The sequence below is a fragment of the Chamaea fasciata genome, unplaced genomic scaffold, assembly GCF_029207755.1.
Source record: "Chamaea fasciata isolate MVZ Bird 193981 ecotype frontalis unplaced genomic scaffold, bChaFas1.0.hap1 SCAF_8, whole genome shotgun sequence".
In the NCBI taxonomy this organism is placed as follows: Eukaryota; Metazoa; Chordata; class Aves; order Passeriformes; family Sylviidae; genus Chamaea; species Chamaea fasciata.
The window spans coordinates 36959243-36982860 of record NW_027094093.1 but is presented as its reverse complement, the minus strand read 5'-3'; the positions used below and the strand labels follow the sequence as shown (position 1 = coordinate 36982860).

At 43.0% G+C, this 23618-nt stretch overlaps 1 protein-coding gene across 3 annotated transcripts in view; it reads right to left on the bottom strand.

Annotated features, from left to right (window-relative positions):
* Positions 1-23618, bottom strand: part of ACVR2A (activin A receptor type 2A) — a 47529-nt gene that overhangs the window by 8807 nt on the left and 15104 nt on the right. Inside the window, exons 1-5 of one of the 3 annotated variants that reach the window (XM_066190428.1) lie at positions 21076-22109; positions 8729-8936; positions 6828-6937; positions 5433-5587; positions 55-78 (exon numbers count right to left, since the gene is read on the bottom strand). In XM_066190428.1, coding sequence (XP_066046525.1) covers positions 55-78; positions 5433-5587; positions 6828-6937; positions 8729-8936; positions 21076-21082 — 504 coding nt within the window. In that variant the 5' untranslated portion in view covers positions 21083-22109. Of the gene's footprint in view, positions 1-54; positions 79-5432; positions 5588-6827; positions 6938-8728; positions 8937-21075; positions 22110-23618 lie in introns of those variants that run through there. The other 2 variants (XM_066190426.1, XM_066190427.1) reach the window with 2 other exon arrangements.

Below are 23618 nucleotides of genomic sequence, written 5' to 3'. Positions count from 1 at the left end.
AGTGTCTCCCACATCCCCAGAAAGCCCCGGAGCCAGGAACAAACATCCTCTTACCTCAATCATTATATGAAAGGCGTGCTTGCAGAGAGAGAAAAAACACAGGCAAGAGAAATTACTATTTACACCGAGAATGGGATGCAAAAACAGCTTAGAGGAGACAAAGTCAGTTATTTTGTGAGTTAATGACAGGAATATTCACGGGGACAGCAAAATTTCCCGTACCAGAAACACACCATTTAAAACGACAATCAAAGGAAAACCTGTAGTAGTTAGTAAAGGAAAACGAGAAAAACAGGATTATTAGATAGAAAATTAACTGAGTTATTTTATAATCGCATCGAGAAACGCCCGTTGCAGGCGCACAGAGCACAGAAACACGCGGAACGCGCAAAGGCGAAATTCCAAAGGAAGTGATTCCCTGCAGTGCTCCCCGCTGGCCGCCAGGGGGCAGCGCCGCCCCAGGGAAATTCCCGGCAGAAGGGGAAACTTCCAACGGCGCCGCTGGAGCCCAACCGGGGCAATGAACGGGATTTGGGCTGCGGCACCGAGCCCGAGCAGCAGATCCCGAACCACGGAGGGAACTCCAACACTCTGCACCCAGCGGATCAATCACAGTGTTAAAGATTCCTTCAAACAATCCCGGGAGGAGTTCAGACTGTGCAACAAAATCCAGGATAAACCAGGATTTCAATGACCCCCTTGTTTGTGCTGCTTTCATCCCTTCTGCTGAACAGCCTTGGTGTCACCTCCGTTCCTCCTCCTGCACTTTGGACTAGGAGGCCCAGGCACAGCATTCCCAGAGAAGCTGGGATGTCCCTGGATCCCTGGAAATGTCCCTGGACAGGGTTTGGAGCAGCCTGGGATAGTGGGAGGTGTCCCTGCCCTGGCAGAGGTCGATGGGATGAGTTTTGAGTTTCCATCCAACCCAAACCATTCCAGGGTTTTGTGACTCTCTCACCTGAGCCACCTCCTTTGTCCCTTACACCAGGATGGGATGGATGCTGGAAAAGAGGGAATTCTGCCTGTCTCCAGCTGCCATCCCCTTCTCTCCCTCTGCCCTCACACCCTCAGGGTGCTCTGGAGCACAGAGCCTTCCCCTGTGCCTGGAGCGCTGAGCAACACTTCCCTTTCTCCAAATAATTATTACCAATAATTAATCCAGGAGGATTCATTGGAGAATGGAGCTATAAAACCTGTAACAGAACTTGGAGCACTGTGATCCACCAGGATCTCCCCCACCACTGCTCAGGGCAGCTCCAGAGCAGCGCAGAACTCACCCCAAGGGGCTGAAAATCTTCTTTTTTTCCAGGCCTATTCATTATTAAAGTCCTCCAGCTCAGCTGAATTATGGAAATTCCTCAGCAATAAGCAGAAATATGTATGAATTCAACCTTTGTGCTCTGGCCATAATAAGAAACTGCAAGAAATGAAGCTCTGAGCAACGAGCCCTCTCCCAAACCTCTCAGTCCTCCCTGGAGGGATCAGCTTCCCCCAAGCACTGCTGGATTCCGCGAGCAGGGAAACTTTCCAGAGATGTTTTTGCGCTCTCATTGACACCTCTTGGGGTAAAAACCAATGTCTTCCCCTTCAGCCCACGGAGCATCACCTCGGGCTCCCAGCAGAAATCCAAGAGGCACCAGCTGAAGGGTATCAGGCTACTAAAGAAATGCAAATCTGAGATTGATGTCAGGAATTAACTGTGATAAACAGAAACTGGGAGGAGTTAACCCCCCTCAAAACCCCTGTCACTCACACAAATGTACATAAACACGCTCCCTGCTGTTTGTGCTGCCTGAAAAGCAACTCGAATGGGTCTGGCTACAATGTTTGTAACCAATTAGACCAATAAAACCCTAAGCAGTGTGGGGTTTTTCCCAAAATTTCGGCTACCCACAACCGTTTTCTGACCTGTAAAAGCTGCCCTTGGCTTTTGGGTGTTTTCTAAACAAATTTTTCCCTTCGTCAGAGATTTTAACTTGTACCAACCCATGGATTCTATTAGAAGGAAAAAAAAAAAAATCCAGTCTCAAGCTCCTGACCCACTGCACATTCAGTGGTCCTGATTTGCTGTAACTTTCCAATCTCTTTTCCCATTTCCTATAAGCACCTGGCTTCTCCCTCTGTGTGTTTTTCAAGTAGCCATTAATCTTCCCAGGTTTGGATTCAACCCTTGAAAAAAAACACCTCTCCCTTGCATTTTTCCAGTGTTGAAATGTTTCTATTAAAATATCTGTAAGAACAAGAAAATAAAAAAAAAAAAAAAAGTGGCTTTTGGAAGACCAAAATGGGAAAAAAAAAAAACAAAACCCTGAACACCTGGTTTAATTCTTCATTCTTCAGCAGGAAACTGGGATTTTCCCAGGGTAGAAAGATCACCCCAGAAATTTCAAGTGCATCAGGTAGATTTAGGAATTCCTGTGCTCAGAAATTAGAAGCCTGACTCATCTTTGACTCCAGAGAGTTTGACCATTTCAGAAGAAACCCCCAAAATTAGGTCGCTAAAAACAAGAAGCGAATCTGCAAAGTCTCTCAACGCAATTATTATTTCAAAACCAACCCAAAGCAACCAAAAAAAAATTTAAAAAAGGAACTGTGCTGCAGTAAAATGCTGCCAAGTTGGGCACCCAGAGAAGTACAAGAGGTGAATGATTCCCTGCTCACTGTGTGGGAAGGGTGACAGTGGCTCCCATCAGCTGCCAGGGTGGGAACAGCCCCCAGGAATCTGCACTGACAGCTCTGGCCCCAGCTCAAGGCTTGTCAGCAGGAAGGGAGCAGCTCCCTGCCATCCTCACTCCAGTTCTGTTGGGAATGTTTGGGGAGAATCCTGAATTACATCTCATTCCAGGGGCCCTCAGTGAAAGTGAGCCAGGTCCCAGCATCTCTTTCTGCAGAAAACCGCACACATTCAAGCACTCAAAACACCAGGAATTTTATCAGCTGATCAATTTGTGTTTGCTAAATCAAACAGAAATAAGGAGACAGAAGAGTTCCTAAGTGTTTTGCACACACACAGATGTATTCAGCAAACATGGATTTGTTAATAACTCATTGGAGAACGCAGGCAGTGACAGATTTGATGGGATTTGACAGCTTTCACTGGATAGATCCCCACACACCACTGAGGCACACTGAGCAGCACAAACAAGCCAAGACTAATTGTCCTTTATGTCTCCTCACAGGTTCAAACATTTCTTACAGTGTATTTCTTGCTTTTTTTTTCTTTGTAAATCTTCCAAATTATTTTTTCCCCTTTGCTCTCTTATCTTTTACTTATCACCACTTCTTCTAATTCTTCCACCATTTCTCATTCTTCAGCACTTCCTCATTTTTATCTCTTGCTTATTCCTCATCCACCCTTTCATTTTTTCCTGGAAGTTTGGTACCAGGGCAGCAGCTCTGTATTCCCATTGTTTCTGGGAATGAACCAAGGAAAAAGGGATAAGCTTTATCTGAGATGTCCCACGGAGCAATCCCTGTTTTTCCTGCCGTACATCCATTCCACCACTGCTACACGAAGATTTAAACCAAATCCCTTTGCCTCCAAACTCCACTCCTGCCCCAATTATTAAATACACTATTAACAGATTAAATGCACAAATATTTCAGAGTTTATTCGTGGTTGTAAAGTTCCCAACGCTTTCCCCTCCCTTCCTGCTTCCCCTGTCTCCTGCTCCAAGCAGCTGTAATCAAATTTCAAGTGGGAACCACCGCTCTGCTGCATGAGGGAGAGTGTTTATACACTGGATTTACATAATAATTCTGGGGAGTTCTTCAGGCAGAAGTGGCTTTTCCTGACTTTCCACATGAGCCTTAATGCCTGCACACCACAAGATAGGAAAATGTTGTTGCCCAAAAGCATCAAGGTGCATTTATCCCAAAGATACAATCTGAGCGTGAACACAACAGCTGATTACCCTACTTATTAAAAGTTTGGGTGGCCCTCCTGCCCCAAACACAAGCCAGGCAAGGAAAAAGCTGCGGCAAAAGGAGAGAGAACCAGAATTCAAGTCCGTGATACCCCACACTTATTTAACATTCACTTGCTTTTCCAGGGCTTTATCCACGACTTCATTTCTTTAGGAAGCCAATCCCACGCTGGAATTATCCCCACAATTAGCAGTTATGAATCCGATCTCCCAGCAAAGACCACTGGGTTGATGTAAAGTCCCAAATCCATCAAATGGGAGCTGGATGAACTAATTATGCTGACAGATTGCAGGGAGTCTGAGGAGCTGCAATCCTCTCCGCAAGGACAGCAAACAGACTTTTTTCCTCTAAATTATGTTCTTTTCATTTGGCAACAACATATGGCCACTGCCTCTCCCCAAATTCCTCTTATCTATTACTGTGAAACTGAAACCAAAACACTTGAGTTATCAACCCCAGGCAATCCTGATTCCTGCAGCGCCCTCGAGTCAAGCAGCAGCACTGGAAATATCCCAGGAGCTGCGGCAGGGAGCACACAGAGATCAATCCTTGGCAATCCCACCCAAAACAACAAGAGTTTGAGTTTTAATCATAAATAACATCACTGTAGGACAGGTCATGTGTTCTGGTCACTGCACTCAGTGAGAAGCTCAATTCCTACTGCAAAAATCCAAATCATTTCTCTCTTCATTTCCACAATCACATTTTCTTCATCTTTTCTGCTTTGGTCTCTAGAATTTCCTGGTTTAACTCTTTCCATAAAAGCCTCCTAATCTCAGCTGGATCTCCAGACATAACTGAAGGAAGAGGAACTCCAGTATTAGCACTAATTACAGCTCCAGGAGCAGCTGGAGCCTCCCAACAGCAGGAATTCCACACACCAGAGCCCCAGAAGGTTTGTTTGGATGCAGGTCACATCCAAGTGTGGAGCCCACAACCTCATCCTTTTGAACTAAAACACAAACACCCCTAAAACTGAAACGTTTCAAGACAAAACAGAAAATACATATTAAACAAGAGGCAAAAGATGACAGGAATCACAATCCATGAGCTCAGCTATGCCCTGGAGCTGTACTTGAAGATTTTGTTAACATTCCCTATAACTGCACCTGTATCCCAGGTCCAGGCTTCCCTAAAACCAGCTCATCCTCTCTTAGCTGCTATTTTCTGAACACCTCAAACGGCCAAGATGAATTGGCAACTCTTTTTTCTGTTCCCAGCTAAGCATTACAGCACCCCTGCACTGTGTCTTTGCCCTCTGTGTTCAGTTTCTCTCCTCCCAAACAAAGAGATGCATAAAAACATGAAGTAGTTGCTCATATATTCACCAAAGAATAATTAATAATGCTGTTTAAGTAAAGCTTAATTCTCTGCTTTTAGGGGAGAGCAAAGCATTAGGACCTCAAAATCAGGAGGGCAACAGAGACCAGCCAGGAGACAGATTCCCTTCAGGAATGGTTTGGCCCTTAAAAAAAAACAACCCAAATCCTGCAGCAGGGGCTCACCTGGGTGGGAACAAGCACGGGAGGATAGGCCAGCTTGTGATGTCTGTACATCCAGAAGGAGAAGAGCACGATCACTGCAATTCCCATGATAGGCACCAAGGAATAGAGCAAGGTGTTGAACAGAGGTGGCTTCGGTGTCACAGGATTGGAAGTAGCTGAAGGGAAAATAAAAAAAAAAAAAAAAGGACACAGCTTTTAAGGAACAAAACCAGGCAGTGTTTGAAATGTGCAGCAGCCTGATTTTCTAACAGCTCCTGCCATCATCACAGCAGGCTCCCAGTACCTGATTAGCCAGCACAAGCTAACAGCTGGTTAAAAGGCAGCACTTTGGGAAGCAGGGGAATAGCTCAGAGCTCAGATTCACACTTCAGCACGCTGCAATTCTGGGCCTATAAACCCCCACCAGCCTAAGGGGGCAAGGGCTGTCTGTATTCCCAGGGGACTGCAAGAATTCATCACCTCAGGAATGAAAACCAAGCAATGCAGAGACCCAGCACTTCTGTGCCTGGCTGCAAGGAGGAGATCTCCAGGTGAAGACACTTCCACATGACCTCAAAAAAGGCTCTGCAGAAGCAGGAGCTGCTTCCAAGGCAGCCACAGCCCCCTGGGGCAAGAGAGGGCTCAGGAGAGGGAAGAATGTCAATTATTGCCTTAGCAGCATCACTGACAGAAATGACAACAATATCTCCTGGGTCAACAAAGGCTATTTTCATCTCGCAGAAAATGTTCTTTCATTTCATAAACAACTTCCTCTGGCTATTTGGTACATGAGACATTTGCTGTTTGCAGCTCAGTTATTAACATCACTCAGTTTTCTAGCAGATTCCTAACTGGAAGAAGATTGGCGAGAAAAATCAAATCACCTTTTAGCTGTTATTTTTAAAAATAATCATTTGTCAAGTCTGGCTAATTTGGTTGTCTTTCAGAACCGTAGAATATGGTGAGATGGAAGAACCCACAATGATCCTGTGATCTGGGAGGAAATTCTTTTCCCCTTTTTAGAGGTTACTGTGTCCATTTACAGAGAAATTCAAAAGCTCCAGGTGGGATGAAGAGGATTTTTTGAAGAAAAGGAGCATCCCCAGGCTGGCACAGGGATGAGAAGGCTTTTAGGCCAACAATTCACACCCTTACAGGAGCTCAACCATATAATTAAGGTAAGATTTGACAGCAAGTTCTGTATCTTCAACCAGACAATTACTTCAGATTATCCTTCCTTCTCACCCTTGGAAAGAGCTGAAGTACCTTTCATTGATTTTACAGGAAAGCACCTTTCCAAGTGGAATAAATGAACTGGCAGTGCCTGGGAATGCACAGAGAGCTCTCACAGATTTTGGAGAAGTCTGATCTCCTGGCAAAGCAGCCTGTGAAATATTCCTGTCAGGAGGAACTTACGCTGCGTGACCTCCATCTCCGGGAAGTAGAAGAAGCGCTCGTTGCACATGTTGCCCTCACAGCAACAGAAAAACACATCAGGGCTGTCCTTCTTCTCTATGCAATCATTCCTGGCAGAGAGGAGAGCAAAAAGGTCATTAATCTCGAGCTGGGTTCATTAATCCTGAGATTCAAGAGAAAAATATGTGCCCATCTTTCACGTTTCCAAAGCGGGCTTCGTTAAACCGACCGTGTAACTAACACATGACCAAAGTAACAGCTAAGCCTAATGAAAGAAATGAAATTCTGGTGTTTTATATTGTAATGAAGTTTTACTGAAACAGAAACACGTTTCTGTCATTTCTAAGACAAAGTTAAAGAAAATCACCAGCAGGACACTGAGGAACAGTTCACAGGCCAGATTTAAACAAGTGATCAAACAAGGCTGCAGATAAGTGAGAAGGAGATTTTTTACATTTTATTCTATTTGCAGAAATAAACGATAAAATTTCTACAATCTCCTCTGCCTACATTATGCTCAGGGACAGGGCTTCTTTCATTCCCTGAGTTCACTGCAGCAATGGCTTTTTTATCAATATTCTGTAAATAAGCTGAAACTATTCCCATCAGGAAAGAAAAAGCAGCAACCAGGATCCAACCCGACTGCAGAACTGGAAGAGGCTGCAGAAATACTGAAGGATTTTAAACACAGCTGATGATTGTCCAGGAGGTTTTGGGCTCATCACCAAAACTTGGGGTTATTCCCTCGAGCCAGCTCTTGCTGTCACCCTGTGCTGTGACTGCCAGGAAACATTTTCTCTTTGATGTCCTGAATCTGCTGCGGTTTGGAGTCACCCCCAGAGCTCCCAGTGCAGCCAAAGCACCCCCACGCTCCAGAGATAAGATTTGGGCAGTTCTGGACAAACACAGCACTGCCTGTGATTAGCACAAGTTACTTAATGAGGTTTTACACTTACTCAGCTTCCAACTCCTTCCTTACCATCCTTCCTGCATTTGATTTCTTCTCCCCAATTTTTTTTTCTTTGCTCAAGGGAGAATTTTATCTCATGATTTTAGGATTATTTTTTTTTTTTTAGATTGTGGGAGTGAGCTTTAACCTGTCATTAAAGCAGAAAACGGCCTGGGGTGGGGGCAACTTGATTTGGGAGAAAGGACTGCAAAGTTTTCTTCTAAAATTTCAACTTTTAAGAAACGCAAAAAGAAAACTTTTGTAAAATATTGCTGAAATAATTCCTCAATACTTTTCAATGATGATCCACTGCGGATCTATTTCTTAATTCCCTGCCTTCCCAAATAATAGATGTTTTGGGCCAATAAAACCCAGTAGAGTCTTTAAAAAACTGCAACACCATTGCTTAAGAGAGTCATGACCTTTATTCAGTCAGCATCTAACAAACCCCAAGTCCTGCTGTTACTGCTCGTGGGTTCTTTCTGGACCATCTGTTAGCAACAAAATAACTGGAAATTTAGAATATTCTTAGAGCTGCCATTGAACTTATTAATAAACTGCCAAAATACTTCCATGATCTGGTAAATTGCAGACACAAAGTGCTGACTTCCTAACTCTAAAGACTTTGGAAAAATCAACGAGAGAATTTTGCATCCTGGTTGCAGTAATTACATTTGCACTGTTTGGCAATAATGAGGCACCACAGAATCTATTATTAATGAACTAAAAAAAAAAAGAAATTAAATTTTGGGGTTCTTTAAGAAGCTGAAACACTTTGTTCTGCAAACAAGACAACGCACTCACGTGGAGCACCTAAAAATAAGATAATTGTTCACACACTCACTTGTCTCAAGCCGCGGCTGTGGAGGGGATGACGTAGAAATTACGGGGAGGCAAAAAGAGTTTACAATGACAAATCAATTTCAAAAAAAAAAATCCTAGGAAAACTCACCTGTCATAACAATTGATGTCATCCAGCCAGCAGCCTTGCTTCACGATTTCAATTGATCCAGAAATGTTCTTCCATGTAGCAAAGCAGTGTCTCCTTTTATCTTTATCACCATAGCAGGGCTCGATCCCGCTGCGGTTGGTTTTGTCCTTCTCCCAGTTTGCGTTGTAGTAGATGCACTCCTGAGTTTCTGATCTGCCCAGGATGGCACCTGGCAGGGATGGGAAACACAATTAAATGGAATTCTGCAAGGGTCAAGCATGTGAAGAAATGCAAGGCTGTATAAAAATAGCATTTACTGCTTGGAGCAATGCGGCCTCTGTCCCTTCTTTTTAATGAAGAGAGAAAACACGTAAAGTTCAGCAGCATTCCGAGTGTTGAAACACAAAACAAAGATCTTCTGTGAAGTCAAACAGTGACTTGCATAACTTAGCAAGATTTGCAGAAATGAGGAACAAGTCATGGCAATACTTCTCCATGAATAGCAATAGCAGAGAGAATTTAGAGTGCCGAGCAGTGAAGATTTAATTAAAACATTTGCCAAACCAGGAGATTTAGCCAGGAAAATTCACCAAAAGGCATTTGTGCCTCTTATCTTGTTACAGGAGCCAAAAGAGCAGGGAGCTCATCTCAGAAACCCCCAAAAAGGCCAAGAAGTGTTTAGGGGCAAGGGTGGTACAGAATCCCAGAACGGCGTGGGTTGGAAAGGACCTTAAAGTCCATTTAGTGACCATCCAGGAAACCTTTCTGGCATTCTGGGGGAGAAAACTTCACAGGATATAAAGCACCAGTGTGGCTCCTGCAAAGGTGAAGGGTTGTTGGGAAGCAAGGCTGTTAACAAAAGACAGGAAGGGAGTAAAACTGCCTTTTATTTCTGGTTTTTCTCTTGTCAGACACTGCCCAGAGCGTGCCATCAATCTCCATCATTTAACATGTATTAAAGCCATGGGAAAACAGAGAGCGAAATCGAGGAGCTGGAGAATCAGAGGATCCACTGAGGAAGGGTCAGGAGGATGCCAAAGCACTTTGCCTGTGTTTATCTGTACACTCAGTATTTTTAACACATTACCTTGCACAGCACAATGAAGACTGGACTGGAAGAAGAAAAGGTTTCCCACAGCAGATTTTTAGGTGTTTATTTGCATCACTCACTCACTCACTCCTTTATCCACAATCATCCCCAATAAATGTGACCCAGCAGCAATTCCTGAGCAGAATGAGGATTACTCCCACCTGAGCCCTGGGAGAGCAGCACAAGAGGCTGGAGCTGAGCCCATCCTGAGCATCCCCCCTTGCTCCTTCCCCAAGTCCTGCCTGTGACGCATTCCCAAAATAGGCAGGAGCTGCTGGATCAATGGGAGAGGGGCAGGAGGCAGCTGGGAACGCCGTGAGGGGCAGCCTGGGAACCATTAGATTCCTTGTGCTGCCACGGCCTGACCTTTACAACTCTCAGCTATGGCAAGAAACAGATGAGGCAACAGATTGAACAATTTGGTTGTGTCAGTGCAATAAAGCAGAAGTCCTGGATTTCTCTCACACGTGCCATTGCTCTCCTCCCGCTGCCAAGCCCAGCTTTGAAGGGCCACAGACAAGCTGAATTTTATAAAATGCAGGAACTGCAGTAAAACTAACTTTGCATAAATATTCTCCTTGTTCCTGGCTTCTTTCTAGTCAGGTTTCCTTCCCCAGCTATTTTTTTGATCCATTAAAGCTCCAATCAGTGACTGGCAGCAGTCGCTGATGGTTTAATGACCTTGGATCTGGCTGGGGCTTCTCACCTGAACAGGAACCTCCAATAGGTCTGGCCAGACTAACCCAGGCTTGGAGAGAGCAGGACAATCCTGGATTCATCCTTCAAAGCAGGAACATGGTGGAAGAAAGGCAGGAGGAAAAGGCAGCCCTGAGCCCATCTGCTTCCAACCAGCTCTGCCCCACTCCACAGGGATGGAGCTCCCAGGGGAGAAGGGCAGCTGGCATTCACAGTAAAGAGAATTGATCAGGCAGAGCAGGTCTCTGATGGAACTCCCGTACCCAGGGTGAGCGCACAGGTCCTCAGAAATCCCTGAATCTCCACAAGCAACATGGTGCTGCTGAAAGAAGCCATGAGGCAACCTTCTCCTATGGATGGACCACGAGGTCTGAAAGCTTGGGCGGAAACACACTGGGAAAGCCAAGGGCATTAAGCACAAACGGAGTTTAGTTTGGGCACATTTAGGCAGATCCCACTGGATATCCGTGTGTTCCCATCCCAGTGCTGCTCTATCCCTCACACCCCTGTCCATCCTCAGCTGCACTGAGGGAACAAAAGCAATGTTTGAACTTGTGAACTACTCCTAGTACAGGAAGCAGCAGAACTGGGAGCAATTCCATCAGAGTGCAGCCTGGAAAGCCTCACCTCAGGAGGAGCTGAAGCACTGCCTGCCAGCTTTCAATCTGAAAGACTGAAAAAAACTCTGATTTTTTTTTTTAATTAAAAAGGGGCAAACAGTGCACAGCTCCTGAGGACTGACACGGCCTTAATTCAGGGAGGGATCACTGGGAAAAGGTGCTGAATGGAACAGGAATTGTCTCTTCCAGGTATTACCACAACAAAAAAAAAAAAAAAAAAAAAAAAAAAAGGACAGAAACTCCTGGGAGTTCATCATCCAACTTCATCCCCTAAACCTAAAACTGAGCAGCACAAGCCCATGGGTCTGGAATGCAGGAATGGTTTCCTGCTACTTGATCTGAGATGTGATAATGATCATCTCCCTCCTCTCCCAGGGAAGGCTTCAACACTTCCCACGTCCTACCCTCATTCCCAAATCCTGCTTTGGCTGCGTGATTAGTTGGTGACACCACGGAAAGACACAAAGGGCAAAGGGAACTCAATCTGTGAGCTCTCACTGCTTTAGGAAATGTAACAACATTTTCAAGCTGAAGTCATGAAAATTGATGAAAAGCCTACAAAGATTAGTTGGATGGTGCCAAGGACACTTTTTTTTTAACTTTTTTTTTTTTTTTTTGCTATTCCCTAGAAAACTTACAATATCTAAAAGAGCTAAAGAGTGAGGTTCAGTCTGGCAGATACCTCTACCTCTAACAGAAAGGTTACCTAAATTGTGCTATATTTGAGATGAATTTGAGCTCTTTAAGTACTGAAAGACAAGGAATGGAGCAGTTTATTAGAATAAAGCAGCACAGAAAAGAAGCACCACAGGGACTGAGTAACTTATAGACAGAATGGCCCATTCACCAAAATACCAGAATTGTACCACGCTGTTCTAGGGGAGCAGAAAAGAACAGAAAATGCAGCATAAATAGAAATAACACCTTGGGGGAAAAAAAACCTGCCCAGGTACCTTTCTCAAGTACTTGCCCATATGTGTTATTCTATTTGTTTCCACAGTGATCTCAAACACTTTCTAGCCCTACAAATATATCTAAGAGCAGACTACAAATATAGACTAAAAAAGCCCAGCTTTGATGTTCCCGCAAGCAGGAAGCAGGATTTGATCATTCTCTATTTTTTTCTGATAACACCCAGGGGAATGTTTCTCAAAGGAAGAAGAAAGAAGTTATTTCCAACCTAATAAAGCAAACTGAGTTCCAAGAGGAAGGATCCTGTCCTCCTTTTCCATGCCACCATGTCCCCAAACTTATTTTGTTGATTTTTTAGACTAATATTAGTCCTATTATCACTGTTCTCAACACCCAGGTCAAACAAGGACTGTACTTCAGATGAGCTGAGCCAAAGTACATTCATTAAATCCAAACACAGCAGCAATTAACTCAGGCAAGGCAAGAACTGCAAAAAAAAAAAAAAAAAAAAAAGATAAACAAGGCAGTGAAGTAACAAATCACCTGCGCTGCTGCCACCCTGCCCGGTGAATATTCCAAATTTAAACATTAACCTGCTGCTCCAGAAAGCTGCTTGCTTCTTCTAAACTAGTCTTTAAAAAGAAATGAGTTTGCAACTTGAACAGGAGTAAAACTTGGGAAGCTTTTAGTGTAGTTTTGTACAGCAAGAGCTGCAATTTTTTCTCCAGCATTATAGTGGGGGGAACAACAGGAAATCTGTATTTGCTAAGATATCTCATCATATACTTGGAAAATATTTCAATTTTTTTTTTTTTTTTGCAGTTCACACCTTTTCAAAATGGAAAATTTTGTAGGGATGAGCCTGCCATGGAAGTATGAAATTCTGTAGCTGAGATATAACACTTCTGAAAAAGAAGGAGAGAAGAATCCAGTGCTGGAGAACTGAAGGATGATCAACCCAAAGGCACTACAGAAGAGTGGAAACTATGGAGGATGATGTCACCTAAAAACAGGGAACAGAACTGAGAGTGAAGAGGGGGAAGGTGAGAGGAATAATATCTGTACTGTTAAAAAAACCCCTTGCTTGGTTTGCTTGGTGGACAGTAACAAAAAAAAAAACCACAACTTTTTTTTTTTTTACTCTGAGTCTTCTGGACTTACAGTATGGAAAATAAATCAGCTGCTCTAACCACTTGATGATGTTATTTTACATATATAGACATATCTTGGTTTGATTTGCACGGTGCTCTTGCTGAAGGAAAAAAAAAAAAAAAGCTGGAATTATTTTTTTCCAATGTGTTCCCTCAGTCCTTCCCAGCAGTTTGTGCCATTTGATAGCAGAAATTAATAATGCTGTAATGGGATTTTGTAGAGAACTTCCATTTTTTTTTCCCAAATCTCTCATTTAAGATTTTTCAGGAAGTGGGAAAACCCCCAGATCTCTGGTGCCCAAGTTTTCCAGAATCCTTTCAGAACAAAGCACGTGGCAGAAAATGAAGAGAAAGGCTCAGTGGCCATGTCTGTCCTTTAGGGAGAAATCCAACTGCCACCAAGAGATAAAGCTTGTCATCCTTTGGGAATCTCCAGAGACTCGGAGTTAAGTGTTATTTTTCACACTCCCTGACTTCAAGGGAACACAGTAAAACACAGGCTGATGTTTTCAAGTTCAAACATGCCAGCGCTGTCACGGCGAGGTGTGAGCAGCACACAGCACAAACACCTCTCTGCCACTGCCTGAGCGTTTCTCTAGGGGGGAAAAAAAAAGCTCCAAAGATCCCAGAAATTGCTGGGTTTCAAGCTTTTTGTCACTGCTGGTCATATGTCCCCCTCCTGGCACAGTTACCAGATGGTTAAAATATCCAATATTGGTAACAAAGGGCTCAAAAAACTGAAAAAAGTTTAAATTCTGCAGGATTCAGATGTTGGGAAAAGCAGAATAGGGCCAAACAGGCACTGATGCTAGAAATCCTCAGTTCCCAATTTGGATTATTCTCCCCTCCCCAGTGCAAAAACGCAAACACAAACAATAATAAGGAGAAACCTCCGTTAATTTTTTGACATTAAAACTTGCGAATTTGGGGTTCTGCTGCCCCCTGATTATCCAGGAGGGATCACCTCCTCCTGCCTCTGGATGAAGCTGAGGGAAGCAGCTGCCCAGGAAGGAGCCAGGGATTCTCTGCCCCTGCACATGGGAGTGACACTATTTCCACACTGAGTCCTGGAATGCTGTTATTAAACTAAAAAAGGGGCCCTTCAGCACTCAAGGCACCAATTAAGCACCTAAATAAACCACCTAAGGACACAGAGGCTGGATCAGGAACTAGGAATCGTTCTCAAGGATGAGTCTCATGCTGGTGGTGGCAACCAGCAGCGTTTCTATTTTGGGAGCTGCCAGGGAGTTTCCTGGGAATGAGCTCAGATACCTGTCAGAGCTGTTCCTCTGATCTGAGAATCCCAAACCAGCTCCTCTCAGGAACACCCAGCTGTGAATCCCAGTGGATTTTGGATCAAAATGATCCTTTTTTGGGGGTTGGTGTTGGTGGAGGTTCTTCTCTGAGCTACAAAACCCAATTGTGAGCTAGGGAACATTTAGAATCGTCTTCAGTGGAGGGTTGAGATTCCTGCAGCCTAATGGAGATGGGAAATTTGAACATATTAATCACTTCAGTAAAAAGCACTGGGAAAGCTTCATTTTTAGCTGTCAATTTTAGCTGTCTTCAAATTTTCTTCTCTGGTTAGGCTGTAAGAGAAGATGAGGAAATGACGTTTTCTCCAACTCTCCTCCTGTAACTGTTTCACACATGTTCAATACAATCAGTGTCAATATTTCACCTGCATTTATAAAGACAAATAAGGAGTCTCCTCTTCCCAGACTCCCTCCTGACCCCTCAAAAACACGCACAGGAAAGTTAATCCAGGCTAATTACAAGAAATTATTCTACCTTTTGCCTCCCAAACCAGTCGAGCACAATGCAAATGTAACAGTTTGACTGCAAAGCAAACAGAACCACACACCGAGTCAAACAAAAACACAGTCAAGACATCGAAGAGGCAAGCATCCAGCTCCACATTTGATGTTTCCTCCACATGATACATCCAACCCCCACTCCTTTTTCTGTCTTACAGGACCTTATGTAACTATTTAAAAGACAACAGGACCAGTGTGATTCTGCCTTCAGCTCAGCTCTCCAGCAAATCTCTCTGTGGGTGTCGTGTCCCACTCGGTGCTATTGCAAGCAAAAACACCACCCAGTTCTCCTACATGTGCTGATCAAGCTTCTTATTTACATCCCAATTCTTTAGCCATCGCTATACTTCTCTATTTTTTGCTGTGGTTACAACCAAAACCTCAGCCTAAACATACTTACAACCAGTTTTGTTGTTTTGTTTTGGTTTGTGTTTTTTTTTTTTTTTAAATTTTTAAAGCATCAGCTGTATCTTTTTTACTTCAAGGTGGCCAAGCAAGATTCCCAAGTGCTGAGCTCCTGGGCAGGAGCTGGATGGTCAGCGCACATCCAGACAAGCTCCAGCTGCCCTTGTCCAGATGGCAGCTCAAAGGAGGAGAGACAGGTCCCACATTTGTGTAAACACACCCAGGGATTACCTGGGAGCTGCAGGCAAACAGGACAATGGGGAGGGGGGGAAAGGCAGAACCCAGAGCTGAAAAATTCAAACCTTTAAATGTTGAGCTGGAAACTTTCCTCACCCCTCCCTCTTTCAACTCTCCAACTTATTTATGGAGAGCTTCAAGTCTTGATTGCACACAGCCCACGATCCTGGTGGGGGTTCTGTGTTTTCATTTTCATTTCCCCACCTCATCCCAACAGGACTCCCCAAGTCCATCCTGCTCACACGTTTGGCCAGAGCTCCAGTCAGGACTTCAGCCCTTCCCAAGGATTTCTCTGGGATGGAAATTGGGTTTGTTTGCCAGGAAATGCTCCTGCAGGAGCATCTTGGGATCAGCTGCATCACTAAAGGATGACACTGGCAGCTCGTGGTGTCTGCCCTGATGCAGTTTGAAAAGCAGTTTGGAGCTGTGGCACAATCCAAAACCCCACTGAGCTGTGCAGCCTTAAACTGCTGAACTGGCACAAAAGAGTGGAAGTAATTCCTTCCTTCAGCCACTAAACTTAAATAAATGTCAGGCTGCAGCATGACACATCTGAGTAAATACCTATCAGCAGAAAAATGCTAATATGTTTGTGACTGCTGAACTCTCCTCCTAAAGCAAAACATCCACATAACCTCAAACCTCACTGCATCTGTGCAATTCCATTCCTACTGTCCAGTCCTGTTGAGATCAAATTCCAGACCTTGTCTACACTGAGAGAGTTTTAAAAATTGTCTTCATGCTCTGAAATGAGTGTTGATCATGTTTAAGAACCCAGCACAACTGCCTCTTTACCTCCAGCTGAAGTGGCTGTCACTTGGAATGGATTTTCTCTTTGTCCCCTCTCAGGCTGCCTCATTTCGCTCCCCGTGCCAGACTGTAATCTGAAGATTAAGTGAAAAATCCCATTTCTGGAGCTGGAAAGAACCATGTTTACAGACAGAGCCATGACATGGGCAGCACATCCTCTCCAAATTCAGCTCCAAAGACAACACAGGGCCCAGCTGCAGCTCAGCCCTGCCAGCCCCAAGGAGCAGATCGTGGCACCTCTCAGGGAGGGAAGAAAAGAGGACAAAGATTTTTTGTTTCAGTCTCAAGTTTCTTATTCTGGACTTGTTTTCTAGAGATCAGGGAAATCCAGAGTCCAGTTAGCTTATGGAGTCATCATTAAGTCAATGTTTTCATTCATAATTTAAATACACATCATTTTGAACCATCATCACCTTTCCATGCTCCAAAGCCACTGCAAGTGAGCTTTCCCTCAGGAGGTGAGAGCTGACGAATTTCACCAAAAATCCCTATTAGGGCACAAATTTGGATATAAGTGACTGGTAAACCATCAAAACCATCATTTATTTAAGATTCAGAAGAAGAAAGCAGCAATGGAACAACAAAGCAACTTCCTCATGCACCTCAATAAAAAATAATTTTTCTGTTCAGTTTTTCTGATCTTTATGGATCCTCATGAAGCTGATTTTGCTATCCACTCATCCTCTTTTTTTAAATGTAATTACTGTGACATTGTATTTATCACTGTCGTTTATATATCATTGTATTTATCACTGTTATTTATATATGATTGTATATATTATTGTTATTACTATGATAGGATATGAAATGTTATCACTAATTGTATCCAGAAAAGCAAGATCGACACCCAAAAGAACAAATCTTAAAAAAGGAGCATTTCAAGCTCAGAAGGAGGTTATTAAAGTCAGCATAACACATATTCAAACTTAACTCTTTTTTGTATTTCTTATCAGAGCTTTAAGAACAACTGACTGGAAAGGGGAGCAATTTAAAATGGCAATTTTAAAACTCTTCTCAGAGCATAACTCTGTAGAAAACAGGCTAAATACTGGCCAGCCAGCACACTTATTGTCATTAAAACATTAAATGCAGCCACTCCTGCACCAGCTGCTTTAAATAAATCAGCTCTGATCTAACATGAGAATCAAACCAATATAAAAGTAATTTTATAATAAAAGTGGGGTTTATTCCTCTTACCTGCCTACAAGCACCTACGAATAGTTTGTTTCCATGTTTGGTGTTTTGCTTAAGAAAATTCTTATTAGAAAGAACTGCAGTTCAATTCTAGCATCCTGTAAATGATCTTCCAAATAAAAATCTGGAGGATTTAAATATATATAAATATAGAAAAAATATATATACATATATAAATATATATAAATATAGAAAAATTATAAATATATACATATCTAACTTACCAACATCAAGTAATTCATGAAAAAGTCCAACTTTTAGGAAAAAAACCCCCAAATATTCTTATTTCTGGTTCTGTATGAATAACAACAAATGTGATGTCAATCTACACCATCTCATTTAACAGCACAAAAATCCCTTCTAGATAACTCAAGGTTATTGCTGGAATTACCTCCAAGTATGAAAAAATTAAGACACTTTTTAAAGGTTTTTAAGTGTCTAAACATTTAAAAATTAATAGATCCAACGAAATCTCATTCACAGGAGCTTAGGGGAATGCCAAGTCCACAGGAGCATCACTGTTTGTTAAGAAAAGCATCCAAAAATCACACCAAAAGGTGCTGCTGGATATTTGGATTTTTGGTACAACACCCCCTGATGGTACAGCCCACACCTGCCACAGCACAATAACCCCAACGTATTTCAGTTTATCACTTGCACATCAATGAAAAAACTTCAAGGTTTTTTTGCCTTCAAGTGTTCAACTGAGCCAGTTTTGCTTCGTTTCACTTGGCAAGAAAGCCTTAAAAAACCCATTTGTCACAAAAACCTTGTACCAAAACTGCAGAGTTCACTGATTTGGAACACTGAGATAATTTCCAGGAATTCTGTGGAGAGCTGACTCTCAGGAGGTTCCGCACATATCCCAACCACACCAGGATCTATATTTAGAACAGCAACTCCAGTTCAACCAGTCCATCACTTCTGCACTGGGTGATGCTTTTGGAACGGGGACAATCCAGATCTGCTGGCTGAGACTTGCATTAAAACATTTCCTTTTCATTCATTTTTCCCCCTCAAATGCTGCATCAACATTCAGGCAAGATTAAAGATAACCATGTTGTAACACAAAAGTCTTATTTTTTTTTTGCTACAGAACTAAAGAAAAAATAAATTTTAAAAATTCACACATCGCTGCCGAGTCACAACAAATTTTAACATTTCATAAAGATCAGGGGAAAACAAATTAAGTAATGACCAAACACAGAGCAATGCACAACTCACTGCCTCCTGTAATGGATTTCCAAGTGGGTTCTTGACAGCTAAATATTATTTAACTTATTGTCTGGTTACTTCTCCATCGTTTTGTGTATTGGATGAGCTCATGGAGCCCCTGTTCCCAAACTTGGATTTAAGACACCACTGTGGTCTAGAAGCTACAAATATTTTCTAAACTGTAACCGACAGACTGGAATAAAGCACTCAGTGGAGGCACCAACAAAAAATTGACATAGAAAACAAACCCCATCCCACTTTATTATTTAATAGAACTACCCAAAATGTTTTACTAACCCACCAACAAATTGTTCTGGTGTTAAAAGGTTTCCCTTCACTTCAAACTTCCCCAAAAAATCCATCAAGTTCTCCAATCGGCCCTAAAGAATCTTAAGGAATAAAGAAGGCAATAAACAGCAAATCTGAATATTTCAGATCTTGGAGAAGTCACTTCAGTTGTTGTTGGTGCACACAAATGAGGAGCTGAGCAGGCACAGATTTAACACCTCAACAGGGATTTGAGGAACTCACATCCTTCTGCTGGCACACAGAATTGAAAGTTGTACCCTGATGAAATGTGCTTTATTTGGGTGCTTTGCTGTGTTTGACCCTTTTCCAGAGCCTGCAGCAATCCAGGTCCATCCCCCAGAGTTGGGAGGGTGGAAAATCAGGTAGAGAAATCTGGCTGGAGCAGAATCAAGGGATTTGAGCAGCTCCCCAGTATCAGAGCTGCCACAAACGCAGCTGAGAGCAGCACAGGATCAAAGCATCCTCCATCTTCCCTCAGATCTGCCTCCAACAGAGCAGGGGGAAAACCCACTCAGGCCTCACCTGCTTCACTCCCTGCCAGTTTCACACTTGGAATCACGTTTGCTGCACCTGAAATAAGCCAAAAGACTCTTTAAATCCCTCCAAGAGACAAAATAGCCGGTTTTTTGCCACTTGCTGAACATCATTTTTCCAGCATTTTGAGATGATCCCGAGTCTCTTTCTCTCCAAACAAATAGAGATACGAAAAAACCCCAGTGAAGAGACTTTTCTGGCATTGGAGAAAGGAAGATGATAAATGTAATACAACCAGTTTTAATCAAGATCAAAGCTGCAGGAGAATGCAGACAGACAGTCTAGACTGCTTTACTTTGAAAGCCTAAGCATATAAAGCAACATCTGCAAAGAACATTAATCACATTTAGTCCACAATCTTATCACCTCCCAAGCAAGCAGAAACAACTTTTACTTAAAAGTCATATGCTTCTGTGTGACAGCCATTTTTAATTATCTTGAAATTAGATATTTATCACTGATTACAAAGCTGTTCTGTTTCACTTTGAAATGAGCTGATGTAATTTGAAATACACTTGCAGAGCTGCCTGGACAAAGAATGGAATAAAGTATTATTGGTAAGGAAGCCTGGTGAACAGCAACAATTATTTTCTACCTCTGGTATAGAGTAGGAATTCTCAAAATATTGAATTAAGTTCTGATTTGCTCCTCTGCATTTCAGGCCGTAACTCCTCAACAGGCAGCAATAAAGTGCAAGATTTTCTGTACAGTTTTCTTCAGCTTTGGGAAATGACTTGAGAATATAAATAATCAGCTTCTTTTCAATTTTCTTTCTATTAAAAAAAAATTATCTGGCTCCTACATTTTAGAGGGGAATTAAAAATTGGAGAGATGGTGCAGATCTACATAGAGAGTATTTATGTGATAATACATATCTTTTGATACAAAAGCAATTTATTCCGTGTTTACCTCGGTTTATTTTGCTTATATTCTGGTCCATTCTCCCTTATGATTTTGCCTACTCACCAGCAATCATTTAATTTATTTTATTAAAAGTGCATTGCATTAAAAGTTTCCCCTTCTGCCAAGGTTTTCATACAATTTGCCCTTCAACAAGAGCCTGGCAAAGACAAACCCACCAAAAAAAAAGAAAATAAAATCCATCATCTTACAACCTCGAAGCAACAGCTGTGAGAATTTACAACGTTATAAACCCACAGAGGCAAAGAACAAAACTGGGAATTTCTGCACTGAACTCAGCTCCTCCAGCAGCCCCACATCCCACAGGAGAGCTGGTGAAATGCAGCAGCAAATCCAAAATTTATGAGTCTTAGTCCAAAATCCGGGTGTTAAATTCCTCAGCTGAGAACAGAGTTGTGCAGCCTTCCCTGCGTCAGGAGTCACTGAAAATCCGGATTTTTAGGATTTTTACTGGTACCTTTCATTGGAGATCCCCTCACTGCTGGCCATCCTGCTGCTCCTGGCTCCACAGGAGATTCCTCAGTCTCTCCATAAATTTAAGAGACAAAAAGATGATTCCTGAATGCCTTTTTTTTCTTTTTCCCCCCCAAATCCTCTCCAATCTGTCGACTTTGCTGTTCCAACTCTCAGCTGCAGAACAGAGGTTTTCCCAGCAGCAAAGCCCCAGTAACTCATCCCACACTGAACACTGGAGATGTCACTGAATTTCCGTGGATAAAAGCACCTGGTTTATTCCTCCTGCACAGGCAGCAGCATCCTCCTGAAGCTCTGCAGCATTCCTGGAGTGCTGGAGTTCATCTGCCTGAGCTATTTAAAGAATTTCCTATCTTTAGGCCTACTGACAACACTTTTTTTTTTCTTTATTTTTTTAATGTAACTTTAACCTCCCACAAAAAGCAGTTTAACAAAGGGAGACTCTGCACACCTTCTGAGACTCCTACACCTGTGGGAATTGGAATGCTTGGAGAAATACCCTCATGTACTAGGATTTAACTTCATTTCTTGGTGATATTTTGGTATTTAACTGGGCACCTCATAGAGCCACACCAAGGCAATCAATTTTCTGGCCAATTTTCGATTTGCTTATCTGATATCAATTCCACCACGATTCTTTAGGTTCAAACAAATTTAGGTAAAGCAGGGAATTTAAAGTGCTGTAGGACAATGCAGAGGCTCTCTCAGAGCTTATTTCTCTTCAAAACCCTGGGATTGGTTTGGGCTGCCAAATTTTCATGAGGTAAATTTGAGAGAATAACTAGAACTAGACAGCTGCTTTTAAAACAGTGAAGAAAATCTAGTTCCAGTCCTAACTCCAGCTACACAAACTTCAATTTTTATTATCTCATCTCCTGGAATGAACCACGTGGCCCAGGAGAAATAACACTGTGGCTATTGAGAGGCAAGGCAGGTTCTGACAGCTCTCACTGATCTCCCAGAGTAAAGAACCAGAATTCCAAAGTCCAGGGATGACTCAGGGAATCCTGAGTACGTGACACAAGAAAACAACACCACAAACAAAAGCTTTAGGGCAAAGGCACTGCACTTGCTACTACAAGGGTAATTTGGCTTCTAAATTTAGAAAACAATTAAGAAAAAATGTTATCTAGTGACCTGAAATCTGGAAGGCACTTTAGGAGATGATTTTGACCTTCCTGTCCTTATTCAAGAACGCATTTAAAGGCGGGACATGAATGCTGTTACTCCATTTAAAAGCCTCTTGACACTGACAAAGTAACAGCCTTAAATTTGATGATTAAAACTCCAAGTTCCACGGCAATAAAAGGCTCAAGAGGGTTTCCCTAAACACGTTTTGCACGGGTACTGCCCGTGCCCAGAGGCCATGGGGTGAAACCTCTGCTGCCTCTCCAAGATAAGAGGACAAAGATGACTGTGGATATATGACATTAGTTTATTTGCCAGACAGGTGATCTGCTAACACAGTCTCCAAAAACACTCCCAGGAAATTACCAGAACATCACTGAGAGAGGAAAATGACAATTTTTAAGCCGTGCTGCATGAAAGATTACAAGGCAGACATTTAAGCTACAATTCTGTCTATTAATGCCATTCTCTGAGAAGCATGAATTCCCCAGAAGTGAAGCGGCTGCTCACAATATGCAGGATTCCCTTGAAATAGCATTCCACCCACCGCACGTGGAGGCAGGTGAGTAAGAGGCAAAGGAGGATCTCTGCATGGAATCTACCATGGGCTAATAACACTCACTAAATATCATGAATTTTGGGTTTCGCAGCATTCTGGAAAATCAGAGCAGCCTGGTGTTAAGCAAGGCTTGAGAAAGCAGCTTTTCGAGGAGTTCTTTTATCAGCACACAGTAAAAAAAAAAAAAAATAAAGAAACTTTTCAGGCCGGGAAAAAACTAGAAATACAGAATTTTAACTTCAAAGTTATCAATGCATGAGTCTTAATACCAGGGGAAATTGAGTACAGGAGCACAAATCACGCCAACTAATTTTGATCTGTTTTGCTCGAGCAGCACAGCTGATAAAGAAGCAGCAGAAGCAGAGGACTCAAGACATGAAAGCAGCTGAGAAGAAGAGCCCAGGACACTGAGTTTGGATCAGCCCCTATCGCTGCAATGTCTCCCTGCGCCTGAAGTCACCCAGAGGAGCAGCTGGGAGCCAGCACCACGTCACTGGATGTGCTGACAGGGGATGGTTCGGGCTGGCCGGGTGTGAGGAGAATTCAGACTGACCCCAGCCTGGGATGGATCACACAGAGGGACAGACTGACTCCCCGACCCCACACAGAGCGCACTGCTCAGCCCCTGCCCTTCACGGATCCTCCCCGAGGACAAAGCAAAGGGAAGGGCTGCGGAATCACGAGCACAGCTACAATTTAACTCTACAAAACCAGACGGTGAGCGGAGCTCAGTGAACTTTGCACAAGGGCTGATTCCACCTCCTCCCTTCTGCCACACCGAGGAAAAGCCGGCCGAGGGAGGGCAAGGATTGCTCCCTTCCAGAGAAATCCAGAGTCAC